At 38.6% G+C, this 15,019-nt stretch overlaps 1 protein-coding gene and 1 non-coding gene across 2 annotated transcripts; one reads left to right on the top strand and one right to left on the bottom strand.

Annotated features, from left to right (window-relative positions):
- Positions 1–40: 40 nt before the first annotated feature.
- LOC113507071 lies at positions 41–1,730 on the top strand (the record flags this gene model as incomplete). The annotated part of the gene is made up of 1 exon (XM_026889923.1): positions 41–1,730. A coding segment is annotated over exon 1 (1,690 nt), but the record flags the coding sequence as incomplete, so codon positions are not given.
- An 8,934-nt stretch (positions 1,731–10,664) lies between these two features.
- On the bottom strand, positions 10,665–10,744 carry Trnal-uag. Its single transcript has one exon. It is a non-coding gene; the product is annotated as a tRNA-Leu (tRNA).
- Between the last annotated feature and the right edge of the window lie 4,275 nt (positions 10,745–15,019).

Here is a 15,019-nt window from a genome sequence, read left to right as displayed (position 1 = left end):
AAGGTCGTTAACACACACCACTGTTCTACTGGCCACAGCAATGATTCAGGTCCGTGATGCCTTTGGCTCAATGCAATCGTTCCGAGCTCTTTTTGATACTGGAAGTCAAAGCAATTTTATCACGGAAAAGGCAGTGAAACGTCTAAGCTTACCACTTAGTCCAACTAACGACAACGTCAGCGGTATCGGAGATGCTTCAGCGCCGATTCTTGGTGACATCACGTGTTTGATAGGCACAAAGGATAAAATCTTATTTAAATTGAACTTGCACGTCATATCAACAATATGTGGCGATCAACCGATAGCAAAACTTAATACATCTGGGTGGACCCACATTGAATCGAAACCCTTAGCAGATCCTGGTTTTGATCTCCCGGGACCTATCGACATATTGCTCGGCGCGGAGGTGTTTGCTGACTCGCTTCTAAATCAACATATCAAAGGCAATGCAAATCAACCGATAGCTCTTAACTCTGTTTTCGGTTGGCTTCTTTTGGGCAAAACTCGTCTAGCTTCAAACACCTTAGTGCACGCATCGGGAAAAAACGACATCGACTTGAATTCGTTAGTTCAACGTTTCTGGGAGTTAGACTGCGTACCCAAGGCGTCTCTTCTGACTCCAGAGGAGGTGTTTTGCGAACAAAAGTTCTTATCCGACCATTGCCGCGATACGTTTGGACGATACACAGTACGCTTACCATTCAAAGATGATAGCGAACCGAAGTTTGAAGGTTCTCGTGACGTTGCACTTAGACGATTTCATGCAATGGAACGTAGGCTGTCTCGTGACCCTGACTTACAAAAGGAATACGCGAATTTTATGACAGATTACTTGGACGCCGGTCATATGTCTTTGGTTCCCGGGAATGAACTCAGTCAGGGGAAATATTATATTCCACATCATTGCGTTTTGCGTCCTGACTCTGCTACCACCCGTCTCCGCGTTGTCTTTGACGCGTCGGCCAAGGATGCCCACTCTCGGTCTTTAAACGACACTCAACTAATCGGTCCCAAGTTACAACCGAACATTCTAGAAATTCTATTGCGATTTAGGGTACATAATATTGTTTTTATGGCTGACGTTCGACAAATGTACCGTCAAATTCTTATTTCCCAAGCCGATCGTGACTACCAGCGCATTTTTTGGAGAACCACTCCTACAGAATGTCTTCAAGAATACCGTTTGAATACTGTAACATATGGCGTTTCATCTTCACCCTTTCTTGCGTGTCGTACTCTGCGACAGCTTGCCGAGGACGAGGGCAATCAGTATCCCATAGCAAAGGGAATCATTCTGTCTGACGTATATATCGACGACGTGGCCAGTGGTTCCGACACGCTAGAACACGCCCAACAGGCAAAGGACCAACTAATCGCCTTGTTCAAATTAGGTGGCTTCCATCTTAGGAAGTGGGTGTCTAACAATGCGCAACTTCTGCTTGACCTCCCTATTCAAGATCGTCTCACTGGTTCTGTCTCTCTCGATAACTATGAAACTCAAATTTTAAAAATTCTCGGCCTAAAATGGGATCCTCACACAGATGCATTTCTTTTCGAAATCCAACCTCTCGACCGGCCTTGTACCAAACGATCGATTCTCAGCGAACTAGCTAGAGTGTTCGACCCTCTAGGATTTTTGTCTCCCATTACAATTCAAATCAAAACCTATATCCAGAAACTTTGGATCCTTGGTATCGGATGGGATCAAACACCGCCTGATGAGGTCATTGGTATGTGGAATACTTACAAGGTTCAATTATCACAGTTATCTCAAGTTCGAATTCCTCGCAGGTTAATTTGTTCTGATGTCAAATCGTTCGAGCTTCACGGGTTTTGTGACAGTTCCGAGGTAGCGTATGGTGCGGTAATATATTTTCGGGTTACTAACGGCAGCGGCAAGATCACAACGTATCTGGTCTGTTCTAAGGCTCGTGTAACACCTCTTAAACGAATTTCATTGCCTCGTCTGGAGCTCTGCGCCGCAGTTCTTCTGTCAGAACTTTATAAATTTGTTCGTGACACTTACCTTGATCGCATTACGATTAACGATGTCTATCTGTGGTCAGACTCGACGGTAGTTCTTTCATGGTTGCGAGCCCATTCTTCCCGCTGGGTAACATTCGTCGCCAACAGAGTCAGTCAAATCCAAGATCTTACTGCAACTGCGTGCTGGCGCCATGTACCTTCAGGAGATAACCCTGCGGACGTTTGCTCTCGTGGTCAATTACCCAGTAAGATCGTAAACAACTCCTTATGGTGGGCGGGCCCTGATTGGCTACGTAGGGATCACTGTTCCTGGCCTTCTATCCCTGATACTGCCTCTCACGAGGATGAAGTACTCGTTAAATCCGAAGAACGCAAGTGTGTAGTCTTATTAACCGATCAACTTGATAAAACCTTACCTGACGGATCCATCATCGAGATGTTATTAAATCGTTTCTCTTCATTGTCTAAGTTGGTAAATGTTCTCACGTACGTATATCGCTTTATCGATAATACTCGACATCCCAATCAGGTGAATCGAAAACGATTTCTTAATAACGTTGAACGTCATCACACTCTTATAAAAATAGTTAAACATGTACAACATACCACTTTTCTCGAAGAAATCTTTCATCTGCAATCAAAAAAACCCTTATCAAAACCTTTTCGCAAGTTAAATCCGTTCCTTGATGATCAGGGAGTACTCAGGGTGGGCGGTAGGATTTCGCGATCAGGTCTCGAATATGAGCAAAAGCACCCCGCCTTCTTACCTTCTAACCATCCTTTTACTTACTTGGTCATTGACTTTATTCATCGCAGTTATTTACACCCAGGTATTAACACTACACATTTTCTACTACTTCAACAATTCTGGATCATAGCTGCAAAACGCGTTATTCGTCGCCACTTGTCCAAGTGTATTCAATGTTTTCGAATAAATCCTCAGCCATTACAACCTTTTATGAGCGATCTTCCCTCTTATCGCGTCAATCAAGTTAAACCATTTTCCGTGGTCGGTGTCGATCTAGGCGGGCCGTTCCGTATTAAACTCGGTTCACATAGAGGCGCGAAAATGGATAAGGCGTATTTGTGCTTGTTTGTTTGCCTGGCGACCAAGGCGGTGCATTTAGAAGTCGTATCGACGTTAACAACTGAAGGGTTTATTGCTGCTTTGCGCCGATTTGTAGGAAGACGCGGTCGGTGCAACGAATTCACGCGGATTGTGGCACTAATTTTGTTGGTGCAAAAAACCAGCTCTCAACTTTAATGGAACAGGCAACGAATGCAGAAAAAATCGAATTTAAGTTCAACCCTCCCGGCGCACCGCACTTTGGCGGCGTCTGGGAGATTCAGATTAAAGCCGCAAAATCTCATTTGCTTCGGGTCGTGGGTGATCAGGTTTTGACTTTTGAGGAACTAACCACTCTTTTTGTTCAAATAGAAGCCATCTTAAACTCAAGGCCACTTTGCCCTATTAGTTCCGATCCAAACGACCTGACGTGTCTCACTCCGGGTCATTTTCTCACTTTAGAACCTTTGACAGCCGTTCCCGATGAAGATCTTTCTAACGTAAACCTAAATCGGCTTCACCGATGGCAGCTGCTCCAATCTTTTCAACAGAGTTTTTGGTCCAGATGGAAATCAGAATACTTAAATTCTTTAACGCAACGAGCCAAATGGACGAAACACTCTAAACCGTTACAGATAGGTTCTATGGTAATCATTAAGGACGATAATCGTGCACCATTGCATTGGACACTTGCACGAGTTGTAAACCTCCAGGTGGGTGCTGATGGGATAGCTCGGAGTGCATTGGTTCAAAATGCTGACAAACAAATTATAAATCGACCTTTAGTTAAACTGTGTCCCTTGCCTATAGAGGACTCTGCTTAGCTGTTCTAATCATATTAACCGAACTTTCAACCCTTATCCAAAACTTTATTTAATTCTTTATTTAATTCTCTTTAGTTTTAGTATTCAACCTTTCGTCAACTAATTTTTTGTCTTTTAACCATAATTTAGTGACCCGCGGGTACGCGTGAGGTGCGGTCGCGTCATTCACCTACGGTGCTAGAAAAATGACGTCGAACTCGAAAGTAATTAAGTGCAATAACTGTAACATTGTGATATGTGAGGTGTTAGCCTATGTCCAGAACAAAATGGATGTTATGGATGAGGAAAGCTTAATGAGATTGTGTGTCACAAGTTTTTCTGAAGAGGAGATTGAAGCGGCTAAAAACTTGCTTTTCGATTCGATCACTACTACAAGACGTAAAATTTCGCGTAAGAGAGAAGGAAAATCACAGAGGGATCTTGCTGATATAATTACATTATTTAAAGAAACAGATCCGGAATTAGTACCCATATTTGTTGCTCGGGAACTACATAAATTACCACCAATATCGTTTGATCATCTGGATGCAAGTAAACTTCTGAAGGATATTTTGTTGTTGCAAAACGAACTAAAGATTATTAAGGATTCCTACGTGACTAACAAACAGTTAGATGATTTAAAATTACATATTGAGCAGTCCAAACACCAAACATTGGATTGTACAATAACTGATCTACCTCACAATACAGAAAAGCAAAACATAGCGATGACGCAGTCGTTGGCGGGTTGTCGCGAGCAAAGCGATGATACTCCGTCCCTGTCATACGCGGAATGCATCAATCGGTCTCTCGCTCTCTCACATACAAGCACGCGCGTGGAGGCCTCAACCGCGGTTTCGACACAGGTGCAACGCAAGCGCGCGAATCCTGAGCGCCCGAGTGTCGTACCGGAGACGGCGCGGTCTATATCACAAGCGATAAGCGGAAGCGAGAAAATACAACCAGATAAAGAAGAGAAGAATGGATGGACAATTGTACAAAAAAAGAAGCCAAAGTACAAGTTTGCAGGAAGTAGAGGAAAAGCGGCTTCGGATGTGGATATGAAATTTAAAGCTGCGGAAATAAATATTCCATTATTTATATCCCGTGTAGCTAAAGAAGTTACTGACAGCGACATTGCTGACTACATTCTGTCAAAGACTCAAACTGCAGTAACAATAAAGAAAATTATAATGCAAAAGGAAAGAAATTATAATGCATTTAAAATCTTTGTACCACACCACAAGCTCGCAATGTTTTTAGATGATAGTCTGTGGCCAGAAGGTGTGTCTTTTAGGCGCTTTGTTTACTTTAATAAAACTAAGAAGGCCGAAAACAATGTTGTGAATAGTGATGTGATACAAAACAATTAATAATGGGTATACAAACAAATACAACTGCAACAACTACTTTATTTAAATTTGTCAGTTTTAACTGTAAGTCGATAAAAAGATCAATTGATTGTGTCAGAAAATTGTGTCAGTCGGCGGATATCATAGCCTTACAAGAGACCTGGCTACTTCCCTATGACATACCGATACTGGGCACTGTTGACCAGGAGTTCGCATACACGGGCACGTCAGCAGTGGATATTTCAAACGGTGTTTTGAAAGGAAGACCTTACGGTGGCGTGGCAATACTGTGGCGTAAAAGTGTGTTCAAAGAGGTGACTGTTATCGAGTGCAATAATCCGCGTATCAGTGCAATAAAAGTGTCTATGAAAGACCGCGCATTTCTTGTGTTTAGTGTTTACATGCCGACAAATGGAATAGACAATTTGGAGGAGTTTACGACATGTTTTGGCGAGGTATGTGCGATAGTTGATCATTACGCTATAGAATCTATTTACGTACTAGGAGATTTTAATGCTCATCCGGGAGAACTGTTCGGTAACGAGCTAATTAATTTATGTATGGACCAACAATGGTCCTGTGTGGATATAGATGTGTTAGGAAGTGTATTAAGTAATTATACATTTATAAGCGAGGCTCACGGGTGTGTGAGGTGGCTCGATCACTGTGTTACTAGTCATTCTGCCAAACAAACTATTAAGAATGTATTTATTAATTATGACACGTTTTGGTCTGATCATTTGCCCCTAGTCATTGAGTGTGAATTAAGTGCAATTATATGTAAAAATAGTAATTATAATAAAAATATAAAAAATAAAGCTGTTTGGGGCTATAGAACTAAAGAACAAATAAAAAGCTATACCAAATTGTGCAATAGTAAACTGAAATTAATAGATTTTCCTGTTGAATTAAGAGAATGTAGTTATGATATTTGTAATTGTAAGGAACATAGAAATTGTCTAGATAAACTATATAAGGATATAATAATAGCATTAACAGACTCAGCCATTAACACTTGTGAAACTAAATCTCACTCGCGTAAGAAAAAACATGTAATAGGATGGAATAAGCATGTATGTGAAGCTCACAGGGAAGCTAGGAGTAAATTTTTATACTGGGTTTCTCAGGATAGGCCACAATCCGGTACTATATATGAAGAAATGTGTGAAAGTCGCAAATTATTTAAAAATAGATTAAAGTGGTGTCACAATAACAAAGAACAGATAAAAATGGAAATTATTTCGGAATGTCGTGCTTCTAAAAACTTTAGTGATTTTTGGAAAGCAACCAACAGTTTAAATCATAAGACTGGCCTTCCAGTGAGCGTGGGAAGTGCGAGTGATAGCAGAGATATAGCTGAACTGTTTAGAGAACATTTTACCACTAAGTCTCCACTGGGTTCTTCGTCTGCAGATCCTGGGTCCACCATGACCGGTGAATTGTATAGGGTGTCTGCTAAACAAGTTCGACAAATTGTGAGTAGCATGTCTAGGGGCAAGTCACCGGGTCATGATGGACTCAGTATCGAGCATCTAAAATACGCTGGTGTTCATTTACCGCGTGTGCTGGCAATGTTCTTTACCTTATGTCTGAATCACTCGTACTTGCCTATAGACCTTATGAAAACCATCGTAGTACCAATAGTTAAAAATAAAACTGGAGATTTGTCTGATAAGAACAATTACCGACCGATTTCCTTGGCTACAATTGTGGCCAAGGTGTTGGACAGTGTGCTCGACTCAGAACTTGATAAAAATATTAATATTCATGATGCTCAGTTTGGTTTTCGCGCGGGACTTTCCACTGAAAGCGCAATTCTGAGTCTGAAGCACACTGTCCAATACTACACGGAAAGAAGTACACCTGTGTATGCATGCTTTCTTGACCTCTCCAAGGCATTTGACCTTGTGTCGTATGACTTGTTATGGGAGAAACTCAAGAAAACCCGCGTGCCTACACAGGTACAACGGATTTTTCATTTCTGGTACCAAAACCAGAATAATTATGTAAGGTGGGCAAATGCCTTCTCGGACACGTACAGGTTGGAGTGCGGGGTGAGACAAGGTGGTTTGAGTTCTCCTAGGCTCTTCAACTTGTACGTGAATGAGCTTATAGTTGGGCTCAGCAGCACACGAGTGGGATGCTGGATTGACAACATTTGTATGAACAACTTTAGTTACGCAGACGACATGGTGCTGCTGACCCCAACTGTAAGTGCAATGAGGCAGTTGCTTGCAATATGTGAAACATATAGCATTCAGCATGGATTGATGTACAATGCTAAGAAGAGCGAGTACATGGTTTTCAAGGCCCCCGGTAAATGTACATTGAATGTGCCCGCAATAAAGCTAAATGGCATTGAACTAAAGCGGGTAGAAAAGTTTAAATATCTTGGACATTACGTTACAGAGGACCTTGAGGACCAGGTTGACATAGAACGGGAACGTAGGGCATTGGCGGTTAGAAGTAATATGCTGGCCCGCAGGTTTGTGCGTTGTAGTAAACAAGTTAAAGTCACTCTATTTAAAGCCTACTGTCAGACTTTCTACACGTGCAGCCTGTGGTTCAGATATACGCAGAGGACGCTCAATGCCTTACGTGTCCAATATAACAACGGGTTTAGGATGTTGTTGGGGTTGCCCCGTTTTTGCAGTGCCTCCGGTATGTTTGCGGAAGCCAGGGTAGACGGCTTCCACGCGGTAATACGCAAGCGGCTCGTATCACTACTGAGCAGGGTCAGGAGCAGCACCAACAGCATCCTGCAGGTTATTGCGGAAAAGCAGGACTCAGACATCCTGAAAGCATTTATACGCGCACAAATTTTACTATAAATCTTATTATTTTGTAATTATGTATGGACATTGTTCTGAAATAAAGATTATTATTATTATTATTATTATATATAGAGTCCTCGTAATGGCTTGTATTTCCTCGGCTTAGCGGCTCACACATACTGTTTTGGGTATGCACGAGCATTAATTGATTGTTGCATAGCTCAAGGACTTGACATCGATTTGGACTTTTGGAGTGCAAATAACTGGAAAAGTTGACATGTTTTCTCATAAATTTAGACTTGTTACTCTATGAAACTTAACACACTTTTGGAGCACGATTTAATAACGTGTTGTTACCTTTCTTCTGTAGAAAAAACTCGTTACTGAACATTTTGTATGTTCTTGGATGAAAAGTTTAAAATGTTGTTACATGTCCTATTGCCTTCATATATCAAATTATCTCGCGTAATTAAACTATATTCAGAAGCTGTCAGCAACACCCCGAAAATTCTTCAAATCCGATACGGTTACCCAAATGGCGATAACCAAGAACGCAAATGAGACAACTGAATTTTGGGCATATTTAGCCACAGCCAACGATTCTCTATTCTCATAGAATCCCAAACCAGTTCGTGTTCACAGCCGCCCGTGTGTCCCAGACATAATGAGTTGTATTTCCTCAGCTTAAGTTGGTACGCACTATGAATGCCGTGTATTCGGCTGCATCTGACTGATAGCAAGGTGCGCGTCGTTCGCATACAAATTATCGGCACAAATCAATGCCTGACATTCTCGGTGACTTTTGCCGTGAGACCGAGCGGCGGTGGAGTGACAGATCGATGTGTTCTATTGTAGCCACAGATAAAATGGGATTAAGAGCTTAGTTCCCAGGTCTTGAATGTTCTTGGAAGCCGGTGATCCGATTTATGGACTATCGCTACCGAGAAGCAAGTTAGTCATTAGTGTAGTCTTCTCTGCACCTTTGTTTTCATATGGAGCTATAGTTAAATCTGTTAATTTTTTTATACTCAAGTTATAACATGGATTGTTGCAATTTTTTTGGAATCCATATGATCAAAACGCCAATTTTTTTTTCCGAAACCAATTTTATTTAGTATCTACGAAATGTACATGAGGCTACCCAGTGTACCCGCCGAATACCTTAACCCCTAACCCTAAAATGCTCACGCAATTTGAATTTCATATGAACGGTGTCAAAGTCAACACTTGTGTAGGCAAGTAGCGTGAAACGGAGTCTCAATGAACGATACAGACTTGAAGAATTGACTGAAGTATGAGTGGTATCCACTTGAGAGTCGCTTGAGTAGCTCTGTATTATTAATTATTCTGTATGTCTGTACCGGATATTTACCGTGTGGTCTCGCGGTAGTGGGTTTGGCTTTAGACTGAGTGCGACTTGATGTTCTGTGATTATTTTTGGTAATCTTCTAATATATAAAATTCCCGTGTCACGATGTTAGTTACCGTACTCCTCCGAAAAGGCTTAACCGATTTTTACCAAATTTTATATGCGTATTCAGTAGGTCTGAGAATCGACTAACATTATTTTTCATACTCTTAAGTGATAAGGGTTGCTCACACTAAATAAAATATTTTATTTTTTGTACGCAAATGTTTGTTTGTATTTTTTTTTATAATGTGGCATTACATACTTGCATACATACAACTAGAAAATAAATGATTCGGCAAAACAACGTTTGCTGGGTCGGCTAGTATTATGATATTTGGGTAAATGTTCTGTTAGATTCCGACTACTGCTCCTGATAAAAAAAAAGATGTCTAGGAAAAATTAGTAGCTTTTATTCAAAACTACTATTATATTCAGTACCTACCTTACAAAATGTCCGCTATTGTACACAACGATTTGACTTACCCCCAAATAGGAATGAATGGGGATAACAACTTGATTAAACGTAAACAGCTGCATACACACTACCATAAATATGGTACGTTTGACGTTGGTGTCAATATCAGTATACACTCGAATCAATTATTTACCTACATATCGAAAATTACCATATCATACTGACATAATTTACGTCATGACAAAAAAAAAACAAAGTTTTCGAAAGCGATAATTTAAAGGTTAACACAGACGGCGTAAAGATAACCTCTGCGAAGTATAAATAAAAGATGGCGGCAAATATTTGAAGGCTACTGAAGGCGAGATAAATATAAATACAAAGCAAAAAATAAAGCATTAGGCTATAGAGAAACCCCATCGATTCACCCTGTCCAACGCATGCCACTGACAAATGCAATGACAGATTTCTGGCCCCGTTTTTTGTTGCCCCTACAACAATACCAACACGCATTGTTAACTTTAACCCTGCTGAATAAGACTCATTTTCCCTTAATTGTAACACAGACGAAAGATGGTACAACTTATCTTTGGTATTTGGAAAATTCCCTTCAGTGACCGCACATTTTTTTTCTTTTTCTTTTAATGTCCTGTGGTTAGGGTTGGAAAAAATATTATAATTTTGTTAAGTTTGCCTAAATTCTTCACCTCGAATACAAAATGTCACCGTACCTGAAACAATAAAAGTACACATTATTAAAATATAGTTAATCTATAAATTAATTAAAAAATAGTAAAAATATACGAAACAAAATATCCTCATAGTAAATATTTGTATAATCAGAAACCACAAAAAGAATTTGACAGCGGTGGGATTCGAACCCACGCCCTTTCGGACTGGTGCCTAAAACCAGCGCCTTAGACCACTCGGCCACGCTGCCTACATTATCCGGCACCGAAATCAGGTGGCTCTTTACAAGGTCAATAATATTTAAATAAAATATTAAAGTTTTAAAATACAATAACATTATCAAATTTTATGCGAACCTTAGATAAAATATTTTTGATTAATTTCTATTAACTCTAGCTTTAAGATAACCTCTTAAACAAAACTACAGAGACAAGGAAAAATGAGATAGAAATAGGAATATTATTTTACTCTATGTTTATGTTAAACTAAATTAAGTGCCACTAAGCAAATACATCATTCATATCATTTGCAGTAACTTAACCATAAGCTCTTATTATTATTTAAATCTACAGTAACACAAAAATAATCAACAATAATAAACTGATAAATTACCTTTATTTATTACAAATTTAATAATTCGGATCAATTAACTTAAAATCGAAACAAGTCAAAGTGACGACTAGCACTCATATTACTGCCAACGCATTAGACCCAGACGAGATCTAATTTGGAGTGACGCGTCTCATTTACACCGATCACTTATAATAGGCACTTATCTAGTAAGACGGGCAATCATTATGGATTTATGCGCGATAATAACTCGGGCCTAGTCGGGGCACGCCCACTAGCTTATGTGCTTAGATTACACACAGATATTCATGAGGTGAGCTTTTTTAGTCTTTCAGTCATAGCGATTATTTGTTAATCTGCATATCCATTGGCTGATTTGGAACGTATTTTTTTTTAATGTATGTGTGTTTCAATGTAGCTGATTCTTAGTTTGATTTATTTATTTATACTTTACACGTGAAAATATGTATAAAGGCAGACTCCACGCCTGAGGCATTCTCTACCAGTCAACCGTAGGGTTTTAGTCAGCATATTGAAGACTTAATCCAACAGGTTACGAAAATAAGACTTTCATTAAATTTACATTATCAGGACGTAGTCATAAATAAATATACAAAAATCACTATAAAATATCAAAACGTTATTATAAAATAACATGATAAGACTCATAGATCTTAACTTTAACAGCAAGATGACTCAGAACAATTTAGTAACATCAGATCTTCCTACGTACGCCCAAGAGGATCTGAAGGTATAAATCGTTTGTTATTTATTACACCAATTAGGAATTTAAACATCCACTTACGTTGTTCGGCGATGACAGATCGAGCAAACATTTAATCTAAGACCAGCTTGTAATTAATTATAATCCAAGCTTAGTTCCTTTCGACTGGTCGTAAGATATCTAATGGCTATATTATAGTAAATTACACATACTTAAACTGTATTTCTTAGAGCTTCTGTAACTATAAGAAGTTCCTCAAAACCTTATATTTGTAAAGTACTCTGACCTGCTTTAACTCATTCAGTCGATATTTTATGATGCATTTATCCTGTTTACTGTCCCACACAGATAAGTCAAGTTTCACTGTTGTCAATTTAAGAATTTATGGATGTAAGTCAATAAAACTCTAGAATTGAGGATCTTCTATTTTATAGAGGGTACAGAACACACATATAACAATAAAATCATGAGAGAAACGTCAAAAAGATTCTACAGACAATATAGTTAGATTTACTTATAACCTCGCATCGGAAAGCAATCACAAAAATGGTTCGATTCAGACAAAGGCCGAATTGTGTCGAACATAATTTGTGGTCCGAGCATCCTATAATAATAAATCTCGGTGTCAGCAGATTTACGACACTGTAAACATGCAATATCATCAAACTTATTTAAGTGCGTATAAGGGATACCATTTTGAAGATATTTAACGACGCCATGACTTAAATCATGTTTCGGGAATTGTTTTCGATTGTCAATTAATAAAAATCGATATAAATAACGGGAGGTGCGATTTATAATATAAATTGAATATTTTTAAATAAATATGGTGGTCTTAAATTTGGAGTTTCAAAATTGGTATTGAATGCTTCGTGCATAATAAAAATGCTAAGAGTTTAGTGATCGTGTAAAAGGTGTTATTTTTGTGAAGACTTAAAGCTATCAAATGTCTTCTTTTCATACGTGGGAGTGCGAAAAAAATATGAAGATTACTAAAATCCTAGACAGTTGAATGAACTAATAAAATTGATTACAGTAGCCGTCTTGTCGAAGTTTATTTTATGCAAAGAAATATACAAAATGAAATGACTCGCTGAATTGACGCCGAAGAGTTGTTTTTATTCGGTTTGGCGTTTATAGTAAATTTGTGACGATAAATGTTCAATAAGGGATATTTATTGTTTTAATGTTAAAGAGTCAACAAAACATTTATAATGAGTTATGAAAAAATACTGGTAAAATTAAAATATATTTAGTTTTATGTTCTCTGATTATATTTAACGCGATAAGGTAGGCTGTATAATGTCCACAGGGTTTTTTATATTTCAAAAGTTTCAAAAATACATTTGAAAACAAAAAACTATCCAAACATTTACATCAATTACTAACATTCACATCCGATAACCGTCACAAACGTATTAGAACATCGATGAATCGAATCGAAAATCGAGTAACGGAAAGCTAAAATAAAATCGATAACGTATGACCTTAGTCGATATTAAAATTCGACGAATTCCTACGTGTAGTCTGAACCGAGATACGCGAATTAGTCCGGAGCAGCGGGGGCAAATTTTTGTGACAGCTCGAAGGTGATCGTAAAAAATTCTTACCTTCCGCTGTGCACATTTGTTTAGTTAATGCATCTACTAGTCATGAGCAAGAGTTCGGAACTCGAGACTTAGAAATGGCTCACTTTTTGTCTCTGTCATGGCCACAGTTGCATTTTTGTGGAGATGGAATGTTAATGGTTCTAAATGACCCTCTGAATCTATCGGGTTTACCTTAGCCAAAATTTACTTTTTCTAAGATTTGAGAGTTATTAGGTCACGCCTAGCATTATTAAGCCCTTTTTTGGCTGATGTTTTTTCATGTCATAATCGAACAATTCGGAATAATTGCAGTATTTCACAGATGACACGATGTGCATATTATTTGTGCATGAAATCACTACATGAGGATCAGACACTAAGGTACAAACCAAAGTTGATCGTTCACTCCTAATAGTGACGCTTATGCAACAATATTCTGCTATAGAATTTAAAAAAAAAACAACCACAACGGTACTTTTTACTTTTACTTTTTCTTCCGTATCGAACAACAAAACATTTTACTACCGATCCCGAATTACAAGACATAAAAGAAACTTACTAACATGCAAGTACAATACTGAGGGAAACTCTCTATGTAACTCTTCTGAGTAGAGATATACCTTAGCTCTACGATGCGATATCTCTCTGTAATGCTTGCTGTACACGAGGATACTTCACAATGTGTTGACCGGAACGAATGTATGTATATTGTACCTACCCGAATAGGAGTATAAGTGTGTTCAGGAATACATTGCACGGCATTGGTACTTACAAATAATGTATATCTAAAGTATTCCTTCCAGTATAATGGTTGAATATATTTCGTAGACTAGAGATCGTTGGATTCACGACGCTGAGGAATCCGTTTGACTAGGATGAAGAAAAACTCAATTTGCCAGTGGCGAAGGCTCCATACAACTCGATTCCTACCGGCTTCCCTTTCGAAATATAGAAATTACTAGTGTCTATTATTTTTCATTATCATTGAAACAAATTAATAATTTACGAAGTTATAGTACTGATATAACAATAAAATTGCTTTTAAAAATAACTATAAAAAAAATCCTACCATTATACACCGCGCAATAAATCCCGCTCACGCACATTTGGTCGTCGTTAGTAAGGACTAAGGTAACTCGTAAGGCGAAACAGGAATCCAGTGCCTCTACCATGAGTTGCTATCGAAAACGTCAATGACTTTACTACAGTCGATAGCGTATAAACGCGAATCGAATAGTTTTCGATTGGACTCATACCATGAGTTTAAAAAACCTTGACGCGCTCGCTATCGAGAGCTCGATTGTTATTGTAGTATTCGTGTTGTCATACTTGTCATGTTGTCGAACGTGCCTAACTTCACGCCTAATGTAGTTGTTTCTTTCTAACGTTGCTTAAAAGACAGAGTAAGATATATATTCCCGAAAAAGCTTCAAATCTACATTAATAATTTCATGCAGGACTACGGTAAACTCGATCGAAACCTTATATGAATAACAAAACATAAAAAATATATTGATTTTGAGTCGACAACATATATCCGCAGATTTCGGATTATGGAGAATTTCATTAAATTCCGATGGCAAAAAACAAACCGTTCAAGTCGCCATCTTTACCGTTGAAGTTTCGCAAAGTTTTTTTTTAA

Source organism: Trichoplusia ni, unplaced genomic scaffold (genome assembly GCF_003590095.1).
Source record: "Trichoplusia ni isolate ovarian cell line Hi5 unplaced genomic scaffold, tn1 tig00000556, whole genome shotgun sequence".
NCBI lineage: Eukaryota > Metazoa > Arthropoda > Insecta > Lepidoptera > Noctuidae > Trichoplusia > Trichoplusia ni.
Note: the sequence above shows the minus strand (reverse complement) of the source record. Positions and strands in the feature narration are given on the sequence as shown.